This window comes from Phoenix dactylifera, chromosome 4 (assembly GCF_051530095.1).
Source record: "Phoenix dactylifera cultivar Ajwa chromosome 4, Ajwa_hap1_PhDact_Kaust_v1.1, whole genome shotgun sequence".
NCBI classification, from domain to species: Eukaryota; Viridiplantae; Streptophyta; class Magnoliopsida; order Arecales; family Arecaceae; genus Phoenix; species Phoenix dactylifera.
This window is the reverse complement of record NC_143193.1, coordinates 7266524-7280890: the sequence shown is the minus strand read 5'-3', so window position 1 is coordinate 7280890 and position 14367 is coordinate 7266524. Positions and strand designations below refer to the sequence as shown.

Sequence of the window (14367 nt, the reverse complement as noted above, 5' to 3'; positions counted from 1 at the left end):
CCATGATTGTCAATGATGTCTAGACATTAGTTGACCCACCTAAAGAGATTAAACCCATAGGGTTTAAGTGGATTTTCAAAAGGAAACGGGGAGCAGACGGTCAGGTTGAGACCTATAAAGCCCGTCTGGTTGCCAAGGGATATTGTCAACATTATGGTATTGACTATGACGAGACGTCCCGTGGCAATGCTCAAGTCCATTCGGATTGTGCTTGCGATAGCAGCACATTTAGATTATGAAATCTGGCAAATGGATGTAAAGACCGCTTTTCTAAATGGAGATTTAGAAGAGGAGGTGTATATGATGCAACCTGAAGGTTTTATATCTGCAGATGAGTCTAAGTGTGCAAGCTTCAAAAATTCATTTATGGATTAAAACAAGCTTCACGGAGTTGGAACATACGATTTGATAAGGTGATCAAATCGTATGGCTTCATAGAATTCCATATGCTTCAGCAGTGGGATCTATAATGTATGCCATGACATGTACTAGATCAGACGTGGCATACTCACTAGGAGTAGTAAGTAGATACCAGTCTGATCCAGGTAGCAATTACTAGAAGGTTGTAAAAATCATCCTGAAGTATTTGAGAAATACTAAGGACCAATGGCTTGTCTATGGTGATTCTGACTGGAAATTTGAGGGTTATAATGATTCCAGTTTTCAGTCAGATCGAGATGATAGTAAGAGTCGGGTTATATCTTTACTCTTAAGGATGGTGCTATCTGCTGGAAGAGTTCCAAGCAGCACACACGAAAGAATTGATACCCTACAAGCCAATCGCAATATATATTGCAAAGGATTTTCTTTTGATTTTTCAAATCATGTACATGACATTAAAATATGAATAAAGATATTGTGTTTTATCATATGCTGTTGATTATATTTGTGATAAACTCCTTAGATTAGGGCAATGGTTTTGAGGCTATGAAGAGATCATACTAGTGAGACCTAAAATCCTAAAATCCTAATCTTAAATATTTCCAGTTATTGGTACATTGAGTCGGAGATCAATGTTTACCAGAAAGACTGGCACATTTTATGTATGCTCGATGCAGAGGGTGATTGATCTCACAATCACTTGTGTGGAGATACTAATACAAAGATGTGGATGCTCATTCCTATTATTTTCCATGCCTATCCTCTTTATTTTTGGCCAACAATTGGCGTGAGAAGAGAGGAGGCATGGGGCTATATTTTCTATAAAAATGGGGCCTCAAATCTTCCTAAAAAGATTTAGATGAATTTCCTAATTTGTAGGGATTGCATGGCGCATAAAATAGGGTGGTCTGCGGCTAAACTTTGGACGCATGAATTCCTATCTTTTAGGGATCCAAAATGTACGAAATTTGGCTATGTTTATCTCCTCTTAGCTGCCAAATCATCAGAATTTTTTGGAGATTGTATCAGCCAAATTAATTGGCTAAATTAGGTGTGAGGCGTGGGAGGGTCTTTTGGCTATAAAAGATCCCCATGCCTAGGGTTCAAAAAATACAATATTTAGAGGTTTCAGAAAATTCTGAAAAAAATTCCTGAGGGCCTCCATCCCTTCTTGTTCTTCCTCACATCGATCCTCCATCTCCTTGAAGAACAATCAAAGGTTTAGTGTTTAGAAGGAGAAAGCTTCAGCCATTGCAACGTTCCTGCGCAGCTAGCACTCCCGCGGAAGACGATCTACCTAGGGCTTCGCGTGTACTTCTCATAGAGGCCATTCATGTGCATGGCTGCGAAGTCAAAGATCAGATCTACAAGTTTTTTCCATCATAAAAGGTATTAATTCTATATTAATCTTTTATTTTGGAGTTAGGGTCTAGGTCCGATTTTTCGAGGTTTTACCCTTCTTTGGGGCTCCTCACGGAGTTATCTCCAGAATCCATTCGATAGATATTCGGAGATTAATCGGAATAGAGTGTTTATCTTTCAGATCTGATAGTTAATCATGTATAAAGTTTTAGCATAATTGTTTAAACGATTCCGGCATAATCCTATGTATTCTTACAATGCTGATTTTTAGATTTGATCTTGTAAGCATGCACGAATTAAATTATTTGATTCAATTTTTCCGCTGCATTTTTGAAACTTAAAAAGAACTATGTATGGCTTGATTCTCCTTGTGAAGGGGTACGTAGGCAACCCGATTAGGTTCAGCCATGGTTTTCAAAAAAAGAAAAAATTCAGCATGCTTAACACCGAGGAATCTAGGATTCACTTTCAATGCTCTAGGTAGCTCTAGGTAGCTCTAGGTCTCCTCCTGCTTTGACATCTCCAGTATCCTTCGGATCTCCCACCCAACCCTGCGCTCTATGCTTGGGCTGAAGGAAATGGTTGATTTTTGGAAGTTCACTCTCTGCCCTGAAACTGCGCAGTAATCCGCCAGCACGCCTTTAAGGACCTATGCATCCCTTGTCCTCGCCCTGGCCAAAAAAAGACAATCGTCAGCAAAAAGTAAATGAGAGATGGGTCAGGTACTCTTGGCTAGAACATTGGCCTCTAGCTCCCGATTTGCACACGCAGCCCGCAAAGCATGAGACAGAACATCATAGCAAATAATAAACAAATACAAAGAAAAAGGACATCTCTGTTGAAGCCCCATGGTTAACTGCAAGAAGGGTGACAGTGTGCTGTTGACTAGGATGTAGAAGCTCGGCCCCCGAACATAGCCCAACACCCAATCTATCTAGATCTCGTGGAAGCCAAAGCTCTTCAGTGCTCGCTTAAGGTAAGTCCACCTAATTCTGTCATATGTTCTCTCCATGTCCAGCTTGACTGCTATCAGACTCCGTCGCTTCAGGGCTGCTGAAGGTCCTACATTATTTTTTGGGCCAACATGACATTGTCAGAAAATTCCTACCTCCCACAAAAGCTTCTTGCTTCTGGTAGATGATGCCCGACAATATGGGCTTTATCTTGCCTACCATTATCCTCGCCACAACCTTGTATAATGTTGTGCACAAGCTAATAAGCCTAAAATGGCTCGGTTTTGTCGTATCCTAGCATTTCGATATTAGAGTTATATAGGTAGCCTTCCAACTCCCAGTCATTACTGTCCGATTGAATAAGCACTGTACTGCCTCCGCTATTGCTTTCTGAATACTGCAATAGTATCTCTGAAAAAAAGGAAGATCCTGTTTGGTCTCGGGGCCTTATTCTCTATCAGAGGCTGGACCGCCTCTTGTACCTCCCTCTCTAATACTGGACAAACCAAAACTGCATTTTCAATGTCTCCAATCCCAACTTCTAACCTTGGGAGCTGGCTGACATCGTCAACGCCGCTGTCCTCCATCCATTTGGATCCAAAGAAATAAAATCTGTCTAACTACATACTCCCCCTCTACCCGCTGGCACATCCCGTTTTGTAGAGATAGCTCTTCTACCTCCTAAAGACTATCGTCTGATAAAAAAAAGTTGATATTTCGATCTCTCTCCGTGTAAGTCACCCCTCTGGCTCGCTGGATCTTTAAAATTTGTCTCCAGAATATCTTACGCTTACCTCCAACCTTGTACACAAAGCGAGAGGGCTAAATTTTGTTTGGAAAAAGGGGCGAGAGAAGGGCTACTTTCGTAATTTCTGCCTAATGACGTGGGCTATCGTGACAGGGGGTTGGTGAGAACGGTGGACGCGTCAAAATCTTCAATTAATGTCGGGACTCGGGAGGAGCCGACTCAGACGAGCAGAGGATTTATGATGGAATGCAGAAGAGCCCAGGCTTGGAAGCATAAAATCACAGACTCAGCTGCCTGTCCACAAATACCGTGCAGCTTTTTCTGAAAATAATGGACTGCCACGTAACGCAGTAGCCCATGCACGAAGAAAATCTTTTCAGGAAGAGGGATCAGAAATCCATGTAAATTATTAAATAGGTGGACGTGGAGGTGTACTATTTGCTCAGAAAGGCTGAATTGTATTTTCCCGGATGAGATTTCAAAACGATGGTTGCGATTCCCGATCAAAAAAGATCGCGCCGTATCCGATTACTTGACGTCGGCTGCACCATTGCCAACCGCCTCGGCATTGACTTCTCGCCCACGCTACCGGAAACGAAGGCCACGCTACTTGGAAATGTGTCAAAAGTTAGGTCCAAAATGATTGTAAATTAGGGGGGCATTTGGTATTGGATGATCGTCCCATAATCAACGGTGATATGAATGAAGGTAATGAGATCACTGCATTTGATTACATCATGATGATCTTACATGGCGGTGATCCTAAATCAACTCCACTCCTTTCATCACTGTCCAACTCGATGATGGGATACCCGTCCTTGAGGTCGGGAATCCAAAATCACCCTAGGGTAGTGATTCTGGATTGAAAATTAAAGACAAAAATACCACTCAATATATCATAAATATATTATGTCAATGCTATATATATATATATATAATATTATACTAATATTATATATTATATTAATGATATATTATATTATAATATATTACTAATCATATTATTATCCTATTATTATTAAAGGATAATTTTAAATTGTAGTAGAAATATATTATTATATTTTATATTTATATAATGAAAATATTTAATATATTATTCCTATTTACCTTATTTTTCTAATCAAAATAATGATTAGTATTAAAAAATTATTATAATTATAAATAAAAATAATAATTCTATAATGAAAATAAGATATTTTTTTAAGATTAATAATTTATAGGAGTAATAAATATATATTTTAGAATATATTAATAATTAATATATTGATAACTATATTAATATTTTATTATAATATATTTTATATGATTCATAAATATATGATAAGAGCTACTAAAAGTAGAATATGTGACGAAAGTATGACGCTATTATAGAAATCAGCATATTGACTTGTATTTTTGATTCATGAGAATTAAAAACACATAAAAAATCCATCTAAAATATATCAGAGGTATTTGTGGTATTATGTTGTCGGTGATCTTGGATCCCCGTACCATACCAAACAAGTTACTTATGGATACCCGGGAATTTTTAATCACTAGATCATTGCCTACCAAACACATTGATCTTAGATTACTGGGGATTAAAGTACCCCAGTATTCAGATCACCGGGGATTTTAGATCACCATAATGATCCTGTTAGGGATGGATCATATATGAATGGCATTGGATATAAAAAATATAAAAAATATTAATTTAAATTTAATTTATTTATCAGTGATATTAAAAAAAATTATATCTGACTATTTTATTAGGTAGATAACTCAATATGGTCTACAATGGATTGAATCGAATTAAAAGGTTTAAAAATATTAAATCTATTTTATTGAACAGATTATAAGTTGGATTAGATTAGGATCGAACCTAAATCCAATCTAAATCTAGGTATATATGTATGCTACTTGGGACAAAATTTTCAAGGTAACGGTAAACTCTAAGAGATAATAACACTTCTCTCGACCAACACTCAGGTTATTCACTTTGATAAAAGTTGATGGCCTCCTCATCTACTTCTCTAAGGCATGAAACATTCTAAATCCAAAACCGTTTGGCATTCTTTTTTAGAACCCAAAAACATTTGTAATCTCTCTGATAATGGTTTCTTCAATAGGGGAGCTCCCAGTTTTGAAATCTTCCAAAAACGGGGAAGAAATAAGGCAGGAACTCATCTAGATCATCTAGTTGGTTGTTAAAGCACATTTGAGTGACAGTCCTAAAAAATACTGATGGGTCACTTAAACACATCTTGTCTTGCTTTAGATCCGGAGTATGACATGACTGTCCTACGTAGGATATTGCCCATAATAACATGAAGCCCACAATAACACTTCATATAGCATAATTAAAAAAAAGGTCCAATTTTATTTACTAAACAAAAAGAAACGGTTATAGAGCATAACTACACTCATTGCTAGCTTGCAACTATGCTTCAAGCTCTATTCTTTCATTCTTCCTTCATTTATTCTTCCTGCTTTTTAATTATTTAAAAAAATATAAAGAAATAAATAAGCTTTGCGGCTTAGTAAGTAACCATGTACCATCTCTTCGGATCAAACATAAAATTTTGACATGATTCATGTAATTTTGTAAAGCTGAAAGCGTAACTGAAAATTTTTATGATTGTCAAAACTTTTTCATTGATTCATAGTTTTATTTAAAATAGTACTCATAGATTTTTCGCGCTACGGTCACTTTAACCCGTGACAGGGTCATCTTCGTAATCGACAAGATATCATACTTTATGTTCGTTAATAACTTTACTCCATTGGCAGAAGGTCATTTTCGTTGGATGCTAGCTCCAAGGTGTTGATTGGCCTCCATTTCTAGAGACGATCATAGCTATCTGAGAGATCATAAAAAATATTGTCTGAGAGCTCATAAGAAAGCATTTTAATTAATTATTTATGTAATAAAATTTATTACAGACAGCAATACATAATTATCAGAATACTGTTATGTAATAAAATTTGAGTAAAAAAATTTAAAAAAATATATTTGAGAATCGTTATATAACAAAACTTTCGTATGTGGATCGCATATTAATTTCGGAAGATTCTTTAGTGAAATAATATACTATCAGGATTATATATAGGCCAAAAGCATTCGGGTTTCGGATTTTGGGTCCAAAACCCGTTAATGCTTCCGATGGAAAGGAGAAGTGGCCAAACCGGTGACCCCTCTTGCCTAAATGGCGGCGGCGGCGGCGGCCTCCTCCGCACGACTCCGACAGCCCAAACCACGCTGGCGACCGCTCGTCGGTGGCCTCTCCGGCCACATGGGAGGAGGAGGGGAAACGATGGCGTGAAGACCCGTCCCTCCCCTTCTCCTTAAAATCCCACGGGAAGAAGAACCCCCCCCTGCAGGCGCGCGCGGTCGCTAGCCGGACGGCGTGGCCCATGCTGCCACTGGCGGCCTTTCCGACCTCCACATGGGAGGAGAAGGGCACGGCGCCGCCGCTGCCTCCGGATGGGGCTCCGAAAAGGGCCACAGCAAGGGCACGGCGCGGCGCCGCTGCCTCCGGATGGGGCTCCGAAAAGGGCCAAAGCCGGTGGCGGCTGTGGCCCTCCCTCGCCTTTTGTCCTCCCCTTCGCCTGCATCGGCCATGGCGGCCATGGGGCCGCTAGTCGATTCACGAAAGGCTGGCTCACGCCGCCTCCGGTGGACTTTCCGGCCACCATATGGGAGGAAGAAGGTACGATGGCGGGAACTTGAGTGCCGCCGTTCTTCTTTTTCCCTCTCGCGGCTGCCACTGCCGACGGCTCTACCGGATCCGGCGTCGCTGAGAGGCGGCAAGCCGGATGCCGGTGCCGGCTAGCCGGGGCGACGGACCGCAGTGGTGTGACCATGGCCCGAGTCCTCTCTCCTCTCCTCTGTTCTCAAACAGGGGCGGATGGTGGGGGGAAAAGGGTGAAGGGTTTAGTCCTACGTTGCCCAGGCAAAATTAATTTCACTTTTTAATTAACATGGGCATGTGGCGTTTATCCCCTAGGAGTTTAGTCCCGCATCGGTTGGCCAAAAATTCTTTCATATATTTAAATAACATGGGTTCGCTGCCGGCACGGTATTGGTTTAATTTTTTTAAAAATTTAATTTAATTTTATTCTGATACTATTGATAAAATTTATTTTTAATAAAATAAAATTATACCTTGGCTCGCTAAATCCACCTTTAAACTTTGAGATGTGTGAAGCTTGATCTGTGATCAACAGTAAATAATAATTATCTTTGATCCAATAGAAATTAGTAAAAATATTTTTTTTTGGAGAAAGAGCTTTTAATGCGTGTATTAGAGAAGGGGTCTGATAGGCTATTTATAGCTTTCTTAGAGACCAAATACCATAGGTGTCATCCCTATCAAGGTGACTTTTCATTATTGCGGAATTAGAATTCACAAAAATCAAAGAATACTTGTCAAATATGGGTTTTAATTAAACGGAATAATATTTTAATTAAATAGGATCCAACATGCGCCACCTAAAGTAATGGGAGGACTTCAGGTTATTTAGTGATAAGGAGCATGGCGGTAATTTGAGATCAGAAACCCAAAATGAACCGTAATTCATGAATGATTTCTTCAATTGGATGGCTTGTGCCTCCAAAATCTTCCAAGAAGCATAAAGAAACCAACAACATAATAGAAGAAGCAAACTCAAACCAGCAAGGGAGTACAAACGCCAACAATTTACCTGCAAAACCCTTTGGGCTCGTTTGGTACGCGGGAAACATTTTTCCTCCTAGGAATATGATTCCTGAAAAACAAATTTCTAGAAAGATGTGTTAGGATTTCCCAGTGCCCTAGGGCGCAGCGGAAGATACGGAATTATAAAATTTTCTTATAAAACCCATTATATGAAACCCTAATAAGCCAAGATCGCCTTAATAGTATAACCAAATAATGTAGAAAATATAATCTTGGTATAGAAGAATACCTGTCACGCTATATCCAATATATCTGAAGATGTCCTAAGGTGCCCAAATGTTCACCCTCCGATGTTGATCCACACAGGAATGGGTTCAAGACTCTAGCTCCACCAAAACTTGATTCTAATTGTTCAATCCTTCCAAAGAATTTAATTGGCTGATTTTCCTTCACTTCCTTCTTCCTTTCTACCTCTAAAACATTCACTAGCCTTTTTGTCCTAAAGAAGACCCTCTTGTCTTGGGTTAGGACAAAAGAGAGAGACTTGTAAGAAAGAAGGGATAAGGGAGAGAGAAGGAAAGGCTTTTTCTTGGATGATCTTTAGAACCCCAAGGCACCTCCTTATTTATAAGAGATGGAGGGATGCATCATAAAGGGATGCATCCCATCCACACACCTCATCATGATGAGGCATGTGCCAAGAGATGCATCCCATCATGATGGGGTGCTAAGGAGAAGGGTGTATCAACTTCTTTCTCACATCTCCCTCTTAAATCCTGATGATCCAAGGGCCCAAATGCAGTGAACCAAAGCCAATGGTCCAGATCTAGGTGCCATCTAATGGTCCAGATCAAGACATCATCATCCAGGGTGCCATCCAATGGTCCAGAAGTAAGATGCCATCACCGATGGTCCAGATTCAGGCGCTGAGCAACGGTCCAGATCTTTCATCCAGAGAGCCATCCAGTGGTCCAGATTCAGGCGCTGAGCAACGGTCCAGATCTTTTATCCAGAGAGCCATCCAGTGGTCCAGATTCAGGCGCTAACCAGTGGACCAGATCCTTCATCCAGGAAGCCATCCAATGGTCCAGATGAAGGCGCCAACCAGTGGACCAGATCCTTCATCCAGGAAGCGATCCAATGGTCCAGAAGTGAAGGCCCTATCAAACCCAATCCAATTGGGTTTAACCAACTTAAAGAAAACATTAAACCTAATCAAATCAGGTCTAATTAAAGCCAAATGGGTTTCAACTCTTGGCTAACCCATATTAGGTCATGATCTAATCATATTAGATCAACCAAATCTAAGAATCATATTCGAATTTAATTTGAATCAGGAGCTAGGGTTTGCAACACGTGCTAGCATGTTCATCTTGCAAACATGATCTAATCCAATTAGACCCTTGATCAATTCCCTTGTGTGTGACCCATTGGGTTCCTTATCTTAGCCAGCAGTAGGTGCAGGTGCAAGTTGACCTAACCTGATTAGAATACCTCTAATCCAATTTAGGTTCAATTTAGTGCTAAACCTGACTTAGCAATCAGAACCTTTCTGATGCTTTGATCTGATCAAACTCTTTGATCCGATCAACCCACAAGACATGATTGACGTCTTGCAACGTATCATGTCTACCCGGAAGATGAGGAATGTATTGGACAAATCCAAACATACCCTTCAGTGGAAAGTTACTGTGCAATTCAATCCCTCAGTCATACTACATCCTGAATAAGTGCTCGAGTATGGATCAATATCAAACTCAATCACTTATTCATGTCTCTCTCAATCTTTTATATGATAATTCAAACAATGAAACATTAGAAACTCTTTCTAATATTCATTTTGCTTTGATCAAAGGCTTCGTGAATCATCATAAGATTAGAGTAAGTAGGATGTTACCTTCTCTTACTAGAAGTGACTGATTCCTTATTGACCTACTCACAACCTTCGTACAAAATCCACCATATCCAGAATATCCCGTACACAACGCAATGTCGTGAATGAGGGTAAACCAAAACATAGCTTCAAGTGCACAAGGTACCAAGGTGATCTCAGGTCTAAGGATCACTTGCACAACTCCCACTATGAGAACCATCTTTTGATAATTAAGTAAGAATCCATAAGATGTTCTCATGGCTGGTCATTTCAGTGAACTCATTCCTCTAATGAGCACCCACATCTTTGTATTAGTGTCTCACACAAGTGATTGTGAGATCAATCACCCTCTATATTGAGCATACATAAGATGTGCCAGTCTTTCCGGTAATATTGATCCCCGACTCAATATACCAATTTGACTGGAAATATTCTAAATTAGGATTTTAGGATTTTAGGTCTCACTGGAATGATCTCATCATAACCCTAAAACCAATGTCCTAATTTATGGGGTTCATCATCCAATAATAAAATAGATAAGCAGCAAATGATGAAACACAATGCCTTTATTGATATATATCGAGTGTCAAAGCACATGATTTGGAGGATTACAAAGAGAAACCCATCAAATGATTGGCTTATAGGGCATTTACTCTTTCAATCTCCCACTTGCACTAAAGCCAATCGCCTTTATATTTTAACCCCATATAATCGAGGTGACGATTGAATTGCTGCTGTGGTAGAGCTTTAGTAAATGGGTCTGCTATATTGTTCTTTGTGTCTACTCGTTCAATCTTGACGTCTTGTCTTTCGATTATCTCTCGAACAAGGTGGAAGCGTCTCAAAATGTGCTTGGATCTATGATGAGACCTTGTTTCCTTAGCCTGTGCAACTGCTCCAGTGTTATCGCAATAAACTGGGACTGGTCCGGCAATCTCAGGAACTACACCCAGCTCTGTGATGAACTTCTTCATCTAGATTGCTTCCTTAGCAGCTTCACTAACAGCTATGTATTCTGCCTCAGTAGTTGAGTCAGCTACAGTTTGCTGTTTGGAACTTTTCCAACTCACAGCCCCACTATTCAAAGTGAAGATATATCCAGAGATTGACTTGCTATCATCTGGATCAGATTGAAAGCTAGAATCTGAATAGCCTTCTAGTTTCAATTCTGATCCTCCATAAATCAGAAAAACATCTCTAGTCCTTCTCAAGTATTTGAGAATGCTTTTCACAATTTTCCAATGATCCTCCTCGGGATCTGCCTGAAATCTACTTACCATACCCAAGGCATAAGCTACATCAGGCCTGGTACATAACATAGCATACATGATCGACCCTACTGCCGAAGCATAGGGAATAGAACTCATTCTATTCCTCTCTTCAGATGTCTTAGGAGACATCTTCCTAGAGAGTTGTATGCCATGTCCTATGGGTAAGAAACCTTTCTTACTTCCATCCATGCTGAACCTCTTCAGCACATTATCTATGTACCTAGACTGGGACAAACCTAGCATCCTTTTAGATCTATCTCTATAGATCCTTATACCAAGTATATAGGATGCTTCACCCAAGTCTTTCATGGAAAATTTCTTTGATAGCCAAGTCTTGACCGATTGCATCATTGGAACATCATTTCCAATGACCAATATATCGTCCACATATAATATCAAGAAGACAATAGCACTCCCACTAGTCTTCTTGTACACACAAGGTTCATCTATATTTTTAATGAAGCCAAACTCTTTGACTATCATGTCAAAATGGATGTTCCAACTTCTAGATGCCTGCTTTAATCCATAAATGGATTTCTTAAGCCTACATACTTGATTTGCTCTCCCTCTTGAGACAAATCCCTCTGGCTGTGTCATATAGACCTCTTCCTCAAGGTGACCATTAAGGAAGGCGGTTTTGACATCCATCTGCCAGATCTCATAATCATAGTATGCAGCTATAGCAAGCATAATCCGAATAGATTTGAGCATGGCTACTGGCGAAAAAGTTTCATCATAATCAATGCCTTGTTTTTGCCTGAAACCTTTTGCCACTAGCCTGGCCTTGTAGGTTTCTACTTGGCCATCAGCTCCTATCTTCTTCTTGTATACCCATTTGCACCCTATTGGAATCACTCCCTCAGGTGCATCAACCAAAGTCCACACTTGGTTTGTATACATAGAATCTATCTCGGATTTCATGGCGTCCAACCATCTGTCAGAGTCCCTACTCTTGACAGCTTCCGAATAGGTCAGAGGGTCATCGTTATCAACGATGTGGGCTTCATCATTCTCAATGATAAATCCATACCTCTCAGGTGCATTTCGCACTCTTTCTGACCTTCGAAAAGGAGTAGTGTGTAGTGGTTGTACCTCTTCCATGGGTACATCTGGTTGAGGATTATTATGTGTCTCACCTTGTAGGTCTTGAACTTCATCAAGTTCAATTCTTCTATCCTTGCCCTTTTCTAAAAAAAAACTCTTTTTCCAAGAAAGTGGCATGCCTAGCAACAAATACCTTTTGTTCGGTAGGATTATAGAAGATATATCCTAAACTGTCTTTAGGATAACCTACAAATATACATTTGTCCGATCTAGCACTTAGCTTATGTCCAAAATTTCTTTTGACATAAGCATGACAACCCCATATCTTAAGATACTTAAGATTAGGTTTCTTTCCTTTCCATATCTCATATGGAGTGCTAGATACAGACTTAGATGGTACTCTATTTAATACTAATGCAGCAGTTTCTAGGGCATGTCCCCAGAAGGAAATTGGAAGATTTGTGAAGCACATCATGGACCGTACCATATCTAATAAGGTACGATTCCTTCTTTCAGCTACACCATTTAATTGTGGCGTATATGGAGGTGTCCATTCAGAGAGTATACCCTTTAATTTAAGATAGTCTAAAAATTTACTAGAAAGGTATTCTCCTCCTCGATCAGATCGAAGGATTTTAATACACTTTCCAGTTTGTTTTTCGACCATACTTTGATACTCTTTAAATTTATCAAAGGCTTCGGATTTATGTTTCATTAGATACACAAAACCGAACCTTGATAAGTCATCAGTAAATGTGATGAAGTAAGAGTATCCATCTCTAGCTTGAGTTGACATAGGACCGCACACATCAATGTGTATGAGTTCTAACAACTCACTTGCCCTTTCTCCATGTCCCGAGAATGGAGATTTGGTCATTTTACCCATAAGACAAGATTCACAAGTTCCTAATGATTCAAAATCATAAGGGTCAAAGAATTTATCTTTATACAACTTATGTAACCTTGTCTCACTAATATGACCTAATCGGTAATGCCAGAAGAGGGTATTATTAATATTTTCTCTTTTTCTTTTATTATCTTTGCCAATATGAAACATAACATTATTAAGACATAATACTAAAAGACCATTTTCCATAGTGCCATGACAATAATACTCATTAGATAAAGAAATAGAGCAACCATTGCTCTTTCCATTTATTTCGAATCCTTTCTTAAGCAACAAAGGAATTGAAATTACATTTCTAATAATTTTTGGCATAAAATAACAGTCTTCTAGCTTCAAGAACTTTCTGGAGGGTAGCTCCAGTATGTAGGTGCCAACAGCTTCAGCCTGGATGGATTCTCCTCCAGCGCCATATAGCTCGAAGTCACCTTTCTTCAGTCTTCTAATTTTCTGCAGTCTATGCAAAGATTTGCATATGTGAGAACCACAACCGGTATCCAATACCCATGAATTAGAATCAGAAGAACTTAATGTCATATTGGCATGTAATAAAAACATACCTTTTGATGCAACACTTACATCAGGCTTCACACTTGCAAGAAAGCTCTTGCAGTTCCTTTTCCAATGCCCCGTCTTGCCACAGTGGAAACAGGTACCGGGTCCAGAGATTTTTTTTTCCTTCTTCTTTTTGATGTGACTCTTAGGGTTTAGTTTTTTCTTTGAACCCTTATTGCCCGACTTCTTCTTTGAGCTCTCACCAACAAGAAGGATCGGACCCTTGTCCTTCTTGATGTGAGACTCTGCTGTTTTCAGCATATTTAGAAGCTCAGGCAGGGAGGAATTCAGTTTGTTCATGTGATAATTCACGACAAACTGCGAGAATGAGTCGGATAGTGATTGTAGGATCAAATCCTGACTGAGCCACTGTCCATAGCAAAACCAAGTTGACTTAATCGAGTGATTAAGTCTATAACCTTTAAACAGTGATCTTGCACGGACGATCCCTCGATCATTCTAGCACGGAACAACTGTTTAGATATCTCATATCTAGCAGTTCTGCTCTGCTCACCATATAACTCCTTTAAGTTAAGGAGTATGGAGTGCGTATCCATGCTATCATGCTGCCTCTGCAATTCCTTATTCATAGAAGCAAGCATGATACATTTGACAGTCAAACTGTCATTTTTCCACATA

The 14367-nt window shown here is 39.5% G+C and overlaps 1 protein-coding gene across 1 annotated transcript in view; it reads right to left on the bottom strand.

The window, feature by feature from the left end:
- Window positions 1-14063, bottom strand: part of LOC113463660 (uncharacterized) — a 40755-nt gene extending 26692 nt beyond the window's left edge. The window contains exons 1-2 of the mRNA XM_089930332.1: window positions 13734-14063; window positions 10959-13623 (exon numbers count right to left, since the gene is read on the bottom strand). Coding sequence (XP_089786458.1) covers window positions 10959-12446 — 1488 coding nt within the window. The 5' untranslated portion in view covers window positions 12447-13623; window positions 13734-14063. The remainder of the gene's footprint in view (window positions 1-10958; window positions 13624-13733) is intronic.
- Window positions 14064-14367: the final 304 nt, after the last annotated feature.